The sequence below is a fragment of the Arachis ipaensis genome, chromosome B03 (assembly GCF_000816755.2).
Source record: "Arachis ipaensis cultivar K30076 chromosome B03, Araip1.1, whole genome shotgun sequence".
Classification (NCBI taxonomy): Eukaryota; Viridiplantae; Streptophyta; class Magnoliopsida; order Fabales; family Fabaceae; genus Arachis; species Arachis ipaensis.
Window position 1 is genome coordinate 6,433,603 of NC_029787.2, and position 9,070 is coordinate 6,442,672.

The 9,070-nt window shown below is 34.8% G+C and overlaps 2 protein-coding genes across 5 annotated transcripts in view; both read right to left on the reverse strand.

The window, feature by feature from the left end:
• Positions 383 to 3,929, reverse strand: LOC107628967. 4 transcript variants are annotated; one of them, XM_021117928.1, is made up of 7 exons: positions 3,575 to 3,929; positions 3,061 to 3,179; positions 2,858 to 2,929; positions 2,714 to 2,747; positions 1,043 to 2,627; positions 675 to 759; positions 383 to 578 (listed from the first exon to the last, which is right to left on the reverse strand). In XM_021117928.1, exons 2-7 carry the CDS (start codon positions 3,138 to 3,140, stop codon positions 545 to 547), a joined length of 1,890 nt encoding a protein of 629 aa, XP_020973587.1. In that variant the 5' UTR covers positions 3,141 to 3,179; positions 3,575 to 3,929; the 3' UTR covers positions 383 to 544. The 4 variants fall into 4 exon arrangements, with proteins under 4 accessions (XP_020973587.1, XP_020973586.1, XP_016187105.1 ...); XM_021117927.1 differs by having other exon boundaries at positions 3,061 to 3,182; XM_016331619.2 differs by having other exon boundaries at positions 3,061 to 3,192.
• LOC107628964 (ribosome biogenesis protein BMS1 homolog) overlaps positions 5,699 to 9,070 on the reverse strand; it is an 8,444-nt gene continuing 5,072 nt past the window's right edge. Inside the window, exons 11-17 of the mRNA XM_016331616.1 lie at positions 8,643 to 8,742; positions 8,350 to 8,568; positions 7,691 to 7,930; positions 7,362 to 7,571; positions 6,981 to 7,250; positions 6,671 to 6,874; positions 5,699 to 6,174 (exon numbers count right to left, since the gene is read on the reverse strand). Coding sequence (XP_016187102.1) covers positions 6,013 to 6,174; positions 6,671 to 6,874; positions 6,981 to 7,250; positions 7,362 to 7,571; positions 7,691 to 7,930; positions 8,350 to 8,568; positions 8,643 to 8,742 — 1,405 coding nt within the window. The 3' untranslated portion in view covers positions 5,699 to 6,012. The remainder of the gene's footprint in view (positions 6,175 to 6,670; positions 6,875 to 6,980; positions 7,251 to 7,361; positions 7,572 to 7,690; positions 7,931 to 8,349; positions 8,569 to 8,642; positions 8,743 to 9,070) is intronic.

The window sequence follows — 9,070 nt, forward strand, 5'->3', positions numbered from 1 at the left end:
ATTTAACTGTGATATATTGAAAATATATGGTACTATTGTGAGTCATGAAAAATAAAATTAAAAATTAAATATTAATTTTAATTATATATCATGTCCTTTATAATTTCTTTTTAATTTTTCTATTTTTAATCTAATTATATTCATTAATTATATTATCCATATATCACTTCTTTGTCCTTTCAACCATTTACATTTTTAATATCATTTAGTTCTAATATTATTGAAAATGCATAGTCTTATTGTGAATCATGAAAAATAAAATAAAATAATTGAATGTTAATTTCAACTATTGCAATATTATATTTAAAATTGTATTTCATCTAACAGTTTTATATTTGTACTATAATACTTAAATATAATTAAAAAAAATAAAAATGACTACTTAAGAGAATAAAAATAAAAATAATATAAAATCAAATAAATATGCTGCTTAGGGTTTAGGGTTAATTGCAAAGCCATATGTAGAAAACACTAGACAAAGTGGTAAATCTCATGTTAAACAAACTCAACAGTTGAGTTATTGCTTTTAGTCTGTGAAACAGTTTCAGCTCATCAATATCTTCAGTTTTTCCATGGCGCTGCAGTTCACATATCATTAGTTAACAAAAACATACACAAATTCGGCTTAAAAGTAATGCCATCAATACATCATAGACGAGAGACGAAGAAAATACCTATCTGGAAGGGCTGGAACCAGCTCTTTAACTACTTGAATGACAGCTGAACTTTCTGTGTTCCCAGACGAGGAATGTTCCATTTCTGTATGAAACAGAAAAGAGAAAATCAATATTGACTACACGATAACACAATTCTCAAAGCAGGATGCAAACACTGATCAAATGTGTTAAATAGTAATGGATGAAAAATTGAAAATTACATGTTATAAAATGGAGTAATATGGTAAAAGTAAAATCGCCAAATTAGCAGAAATAATAGAAAAGTTATTTTCATCATCATAACAGGTAAAATGCAGAAGTCTTGCTTATTTTTCTTTTCCTCTTAAAAAAAATAAAAGAAAAGAAAAAGCAGGCAGTTTTAATACCTTGGATATCTTCAATTGCATTATCACTGCTGAGGTATAATCTCTGGTTTGCTTTTATATCTAGGCCTTCAATTATGGCAAACTCCTTCAATAAATGACCTACAAGATTATATGCAAGCATACTTGTCTTATCACAAGCATCTTGGATGGCTAGGTATTGGTTCCTGTCGATGCTTTGCTTGGTAGAGGTGGGTTCTGTTTCCACACAAGACATGCAAGATGAGTCTCTCATGTCTACGTCTGTTGATTCATGTAAGGCAGGTTTGTTGACAACATTCTCAGTATATTCTCTGTTGGGTGAAGCACCACAAAACCTCCCACTGGTTGTAGATGGACAGAATGAAACATCTTCCTCTTTAATGGAAGTAGAGGGTTGAAACAAAACTGGTGCAAAATCCCCAATACTTTCTGCTTCGTAATTTGAATATATTCTATCCTCATGAAGTTTATCATTATCATCATCATCAATACCACTGTCACTATCATCACTTTCTTCCAATTCCTCCCCATATGCATCTGTAAAGTCTTGATCAAATCCATGGTCAGGCAACAAATCCAAAACAATCTGTTTTGTCTGGGCACTTATACCTAGTATGTAGTCAACTTCTTTGTCAATATACTTCCTACTGAATACTACATTGTCTGTGATCTTTGAATTCTTATGAATAACAGCAATGATATGTGATAGAGACTTTGGGATGCTATCCATATCAACACACTCAAATAGAAATTCGGTCAAAAGATTAACAAAAGCTGTCCTTAAGCTCCTATTTGATATTTTAGCCTCGGGTTCTATCAGAAGCTGCAAATTTCTTAGCACTGGTAATGTAACTTCATTTTTAACAGACCATATAGCATTCATTATATTAGTCTGCAATGATTTTATTTCAGGTGGGAATTGGTAAAATTCTCTTGCAAATATTTTGTCCCGACCAAGTGTCAGTTTTAGGGATAAGTCTGCTACTGCCATGGCTTTGGCTAATGGCTCTTGTAGATCACCTTTACTATCAAGTTGAAAAAGCATCTCCCTACAGGTTTTGTTCAATAGCTTGATAAGCTTGTCTCGTCCCCAACCGTGTTTACAGGGTTGTAACTGATGTGTGCATTTCACTCCCTTAAGTTTGTTATACATTGCTATCAAGGTTTTAGAAGGAAAACTCTCGAGCCGACGCAGTACCTTCACTGCAGCAGCATGACAAGATTCAGATTTTAACACAGAAAAAGGTTCACACCTAATTCGGAATTGCTGCGGATTGCTGAGAAGATGAAAAATCTGTTTACGACTTTCCAGCTGACGATGATTAAGCCTTTTGCTACCAAGAGCACTTGAGAGAGAACCCTTGATGGTTTGCTTCAAATTGTGACGAGTTTTCTCACACTTGACAGAGCCATCCGCAACAATCTTTGCAAGAAGGTATAGTCCCTTGGTGGACAAATTATCAAGGACAGATAATATCAACCTTTTCAGTTTCACTTTGGGCATGTTAATCAAATGCATATCGTCCAAAAGAAGATCATCATCTATTCCGACTTCGGATGCTCCAAAGGCACTTTCAACATGAGCTCTTACCGTATCATAAAATAACTGAAATTGACATTAAAATGTCAATTCATCATTCAAATAGCAATGCAAGTAAGCTGTAAACAATAGATAACAGAGGGCACACTTACATCATCTTCCCTGAGTAAAGACTCGGACAAAAACCTGCAGACAAAATGATAATAATAATAATAAAAATAAAAATAAATTATGAAAACCTACAATTGAACCTGATACTGTAAAAAAGAAGTAATTAAAGAAATAGAAGCACTCACTCCTTTTGGAAAAATTTGGACTTCTTCAATTTTCTTCTCTCAGATTTGGTGGGTGGAAAGGCCAACAAAAACCTGCAATATTTTATATTAATTTAACTAATATTAACATTAACAAAGCTGAATTCAATCGAATTGGAAACTAAAATCACAATTAACACGGGGAGGATGAAGGGAGGGGGAAGTTGAGAAATTAATGTAACTACCTCCTCTTAAGCTTAATATGCTTGTGTTGCTTCTTAATTTCAGAAAAAATTGAGAGTGCGTCGGTTTTATCAAACTTCATTGTTGTATTAGCAGTAATCACTGCTCCAATATGCCGTCGCTGCTTTTGAACCCTAAAAAGAAAACTTCAGCAGAATTTTTACAAACTGAGAATGCGGGATCCGAAGATGGATAATTTTTACACCAAATTTATATAAAAAGAAAAATTAAAGAAAAAGAAGAAAGAAAGAGAGCGAAAATACAGCAACTTTATTGAATTTTGTGGATGCAGCAGCTATCTTAATTAACAAAAGGAAACAGCACAGCACATCACTATGCAAAAAAATCACAAAACAAACAGCACAGCAAAGCAGCCAGAGCTAATCAATAATCAAATAATCAATTAATCATTAAATAAAATCACAAAACATTCAATAATCAACATCCTGCGATTTGATTTCCAGAGCATTAAAAAAAATTAAAAGAACGAAGAACAAGTGAGCAGTGAGCACTGACCTTCGGTCTGAGACGGCGAGCACGAGGGCGAGCGGAGTCAGCAGACGAAGACGACGGCGAGCAGACGAAGAAGCTGCGCGCCTGCGATTGGTGAGTCGGAGAGCTAACAGGGGTTGGAGACTTCGAGAACGCCCACAGGAGGAAGAGAGAAGCCCCTGAGTGCGACTCCCTGCGGCAATGGATCACTCCCTGCGGCGGCGGTGGAGGCTAGGGTTACGGGGGCACAGGCTCACTCCGCTGAGTGCTTTCTGAAAGGGCTAGGGGCGGGGGTACAACTGCTAAAGGCTGTTTTTTTTTTCTTCTTGTTTTTTGGGAAAAGAATCGAAACAGCATCGTTTTAGTTAGGGCTGGACAAAAGTATTCCAATTTTAGATTTTAAACCAAATCCAATCCAAATCATTTATAATAAATAAAAATTCAAACTAAATTAGATTTTTTTTTATAATTTGATTTTCTAATCCAAACATCGTTTTAGGTAGGGCTGGACAAAAAAAATTAGATTTTGGATTTTAAACCAAATCCAATAAAAATCGATTTTAAATAAAAAATTCAAACCAAATTAGATCTTTTTTATAATTTAGTTTTCTAATCCAAATCATTTAAACAGTTTAAATTTATATTCAAATTCATATCCAAATGTCACCCAAAAAAAAAATTCATATCCAAATTAAAATTTAAAATTAAAAAAAAAATCCTAATCTAAAACTAAATTGATTTGGATTTAAATATTAAAATTGATTTAAAACCAATTTTTATTTTTTCAAATCGATTTGGAATCGATTTCTCTTTTTAATTCGGTTTTAATTTAGTTTTCTGAACCATAATACTAATTCTAAAGTGGATGCAGTTTGAATTACCATACCTACCCCTACGTTTTAGTAAAATTGGCCGATTTCAAATCCGATTCGACCGGCCAATTCATAGGCTCACATCTAATTTTCAATTGAATGGTTTAAAATGATAAACCAAACCATTAATACTACTGGTTCAGGGTTGGACCGGTCCAGTTTTCTGTGAAGGGGACGCGTACGGGTGTGTTTACAAGCTAGGAAGACGCGAGGGAGCAAATTTGTATAACTACCAACAACCACACATTTTACAACAACCAAATAAATCTTCTTCGAAGAATCCACGAATGTCACCGCTTTAATTCACGCTACAACTACATCAACTATAGAAAGCACTACGGAACATTCTTGCCATCAGGAACTGATCTTCGGTACTAAAAATGCTTTAGAGTTTATCTTCTCCCATGCATGCAATATGACCGCATCAAGCCCCCAGATTGGAAACCATAACTTCAGCTACTTGGGGATCTGACTTTTTTGGAAACTCACTTTGAGACGTTGGAATATTAAAGAAAATGAAGAGAGAATAAACACCCAACCCAACCTTTTTTCATTTTTACTGGGAGACAAAGTGATTATTGTCCAAAAAAAAAATTTGGCTTTTAACCTTTTCATTTTAGAACAAAAATAAAAATTAATTTTCATTATTATTCGATCTTTAAAAAAAAAAAAAAGAAACAAGATAATATTAAAAATAATAATTGCTAGTGATAAAGTTAGGTGTTATGTTGGCAGCATACACTACATTTTGTAAGCAGATTTGTATCCTAAAGGAAGCCAAATCACAATGTGATTTTTTTGGTGATTACCGCCATACAAGGCTATATATATATAATGCTTCAAGTGTTTTGCTTGAAATTTAGGATGTCAAAAGAAGAGTAGCAAGAATCAAATATAATTAATGAGTGTGGCAAGTGTAATTAGAGAGAGAAAAACTTAGGTATCTTCTTATTTGGTTTTGTTATTATGCGTATAATTCACAGAATAAACAAATATTAAGATTTTCTCTTTGTAATGAGAGTTTGTAATTTTTTCACTTAGTCATATTGTTCTTATTATTGCCTAAAAATAAATTATCGTGTATAGTTTTACTTTTTTTTCTTCTTCACCTAGACGATTCTCTTATTGGAAACTTCTAACGAGGGTTAATATGGGTTAATTTTCTCGTAATAACAAGTTAAAGCATCAAGTATGACTATGTGATTATAAGTTTATAACAATGCAATATAAACAGAACCATAAAATTAAACCGCTTAAACAGCTCGTTAACAAAACATTCAGGTAAAAATAATAATTCCATTTAGATAACAAATAATAAATTTCCTTTTCAATGTTTTTTACACTGTAATTGCATAAGCAAAGTTGGGGATCAAAATTGATATCAAGTAAAAATTGTTTAGTGTGAGCCCTGCACCATATAAATGATGTGATCTAGACCAAGCTTAACTATCAGCAGGTTGATTTTAGAACCATTTTTATGGACCAAAAAGCTGCTTCTCCTTTGACTAATCAGTAACACCACTTCCAACACAATCTCCGTGATGCTGAAATTGTCAATTCTTTTGACAAGGCAGAATCAACTTCATCTTATCAGGCTTCGGCTCTCCGCATTCTCTTGTTCTGCTTGTCTTGCGCACGGTATCTCACTCGTCTTTCCTCTCTCTGGCGCTTTCTCGTCAGAAGTTCATCCTTCGCTCTCTCCTTCTCGAGTTCTTTCCTCTTCTTTTCTGCATTAATCTTTCGCTTCTTTTCCTGGATGAGGTTCAGACAAAACACGGGAAGAAAAGACACAAGTGAGTTTGACATAATGTAAGAAAAAGAAAAGAAAGAAACTATAGCATGATTTTAAATATATTTTAAATATTTTCAAATTACAGAATAATTCAAAGCTTTCCTTTTGGGTTATGATCAGGTTCCATTTAAGACCTTATAAATGCAGAGGAGAAACACATGACTAAATGTGAACCCTGAAACTGAGATTAAAATTGTAGTATTGGACAGAATATCAAATGCTTCCTGAGGCCACTGGCAAGGCCATGGTGCTCTTTGAAAAGGTCGGAGCAGAAATAGAAGGCAAAAATTGTGTTGAAGCTAAGCTGTACTAATTTTTAGAAAACCTATGCAGTGGAGCGGCTGGAAAATATGAGATGCAACAAAACCCCTACCAATTTCTTAATAAGTATGAAATTTTTGGATATAGATTCATAAGAACATGTCAAGCAAACCAACTATTAGCTGAGGTGCATACCGAATTATTTGCGATAAGTCGATAATGCTGATAAAGACGACAAATTTTACGTTCAGCGCTTTCCATGACGACAGCCCTTTTCTGATCAAGTGACTTCCTCTTCCGCTTAGGCGTATTCTTGGGTTTTGATTCAAAGGGAAGCTTTTCCTGTAGAGACTTCGGAATCACCAGTGGATTATACTTCTTTCTTTTTCTTTCAACTTTCTGCCAAAGAAAAAGGAAATAGGCATAAACATGACCGAAAATAAGGATTAAATCTCAGTGAATTAGGGGAAGTCTAAGACAACACAACCATTAAACCATTGCATACCTTGTAAAGTGAATCTTTATTTAAAGGTATAGGAAGGTTGTGTTCTCTTCTCAATTCTGCAACAGTGCGCATTCCTAACCAGGTCTTGTCACGAGGCTGCAATGCTGTTGTCAATGGATTATAAAAATCTGGGACTTCAACTTGAGTCCATGCACGCAGGAAAACAATGTCACTCATCAGAATCTTGTCTTCAAATGTGCACCGAGCAATTCCTTCTTTGGTTTGCCCACCCTTCCTTTTTGGTTGGTTACCTATCTCTTCTTTTGCAGCCTGACAATTGACAAATAGTATAAACTCAGCACAAAATATATAGCAAACAGCTCAAACCAACAGGCAAATCAATTCTCATGACGAATGCAATAATCTACCAGACCCACATACCTTCTTGACCTGCCCCCTGATCCCACTGACAGTTCGAATGGCTGCACCTTCGAACCGAGCTACTTCAAGATCTGAAGTAAACATATCCTTGATAAATGCTGTTTTCTTGAATATCTTGCATGGGTAACCAACCAATTTGATTTTCTTCACTATCCTAGCTGCATGATTATACTCGAGTACAACGGCAGTTGCAGTAATCCTAAACGTTGCCTGATAAATAGCCAGATGGAATGTAAATAGAAGGATGAAAGTGCAATATTAGCATTCAGCCATGTGTAAAAATCTTTAAGGAAAACCATTCAGCAAAAGAAAAGAATGCCTGCACAGACCTGATTGTTTGATAAATTCTGAACAGCCACTATCCCAGTGTTGGGAGGGGCAAGAGGGCCCCAAAAAAAGGCAAAGCAATGTGCATGTTCTGGAGTATATTTTAGCATTCGCAGTCTTCCATTGAGATCCTCAGTAGCATATACTGGTGTTGTTTGGTAACGCCTCCATCCAACGGAAACTATAATTGGATCTCTGGTCTTCAGCACTTTCTTATGGAACCTGTGCCTCTTTAGCTTAGCCTGGAAGGATAAAGAAAGTGAAAAAAGTAATATATGCAAAAAGAAATGACAAAATAAACCAAGCAGGTAGAAAGATTAAACTAGGAATTTAGAAAGATGAAATGTCCAAGAAAGTTTCATTCTCATCACACTAATCAGTACTACTACTAAACATGTCATAACATGTTTTTGAAACCAAGTGTTTTCATCAATTATACAAGCTGCTCAATATGTTCCTTTACTTCCATGTTGATGGTCCATGTCACATTGACACCATTCATAAAACAAAGGTGGAAGTTATTCCCTATCTGCAACATCAAAAGGAAGTACTACCCTATACATCCTAGTATATAGCTCAAAGCAGTATTCCAAACCATATTAACAGATATAATTCTTTTAAATTTATAAGGAACTATAATTTAAAAAAAAAAAACACTAACCTGCATGTATCCAACATTTTCCTCCCCTAGACCGATCCCTCCCACCAATATGGGATGGTAGGGATCAAAGTACTCAACCATCTCACAAGGAACATCATGAACCTCTAATCTTAGGTATGTCCCATTTCGGAAGCCTTCTATCTCTAACCTGGTATCTTCATCAAGATCATTGAGTTCAGCTATATTCATTTGTTTCCGAAGCTCAATTTCCTCTTTCAACTAGCAAAGCACAAGAGTCAGCAACAGTTGTATAGCATCGTACGAAATATTAAATGATAGCCAAGCAGTTTTACCTTATCAAAATAACTACTTTCATTGGCTTGACCATGAGGTTTGGACTTCTCATCATTGCCCGCATCTTCCTCTGGTGTCTCAACTTCATCGCCATCATACGTGGATCAAAATTAAGGTCAAACAGAATGCCACATTACGTACCCAAAGGAAAACTAAAAATAAAAAGAAAGCAATATTGCACCCTTTTTCCCTCCGTTAACCCCTATCTCCAAACCCAATAGAATTTGTTTTAACTGAAACCATTCAGACCCAAAATAAATGAATAAATAAATGGTTTCTTTCCACATTGATATCATACCCAAAAGACTGATGAGAACAAGGTCATAGAATAAGAAGATAGCATCAGAAAACATACTGTAGGGAAATGAGATTTGAGAATCTAGCAATACCATGTTGGAAACTTGGTATCATCTGTTTTCACTCTTAT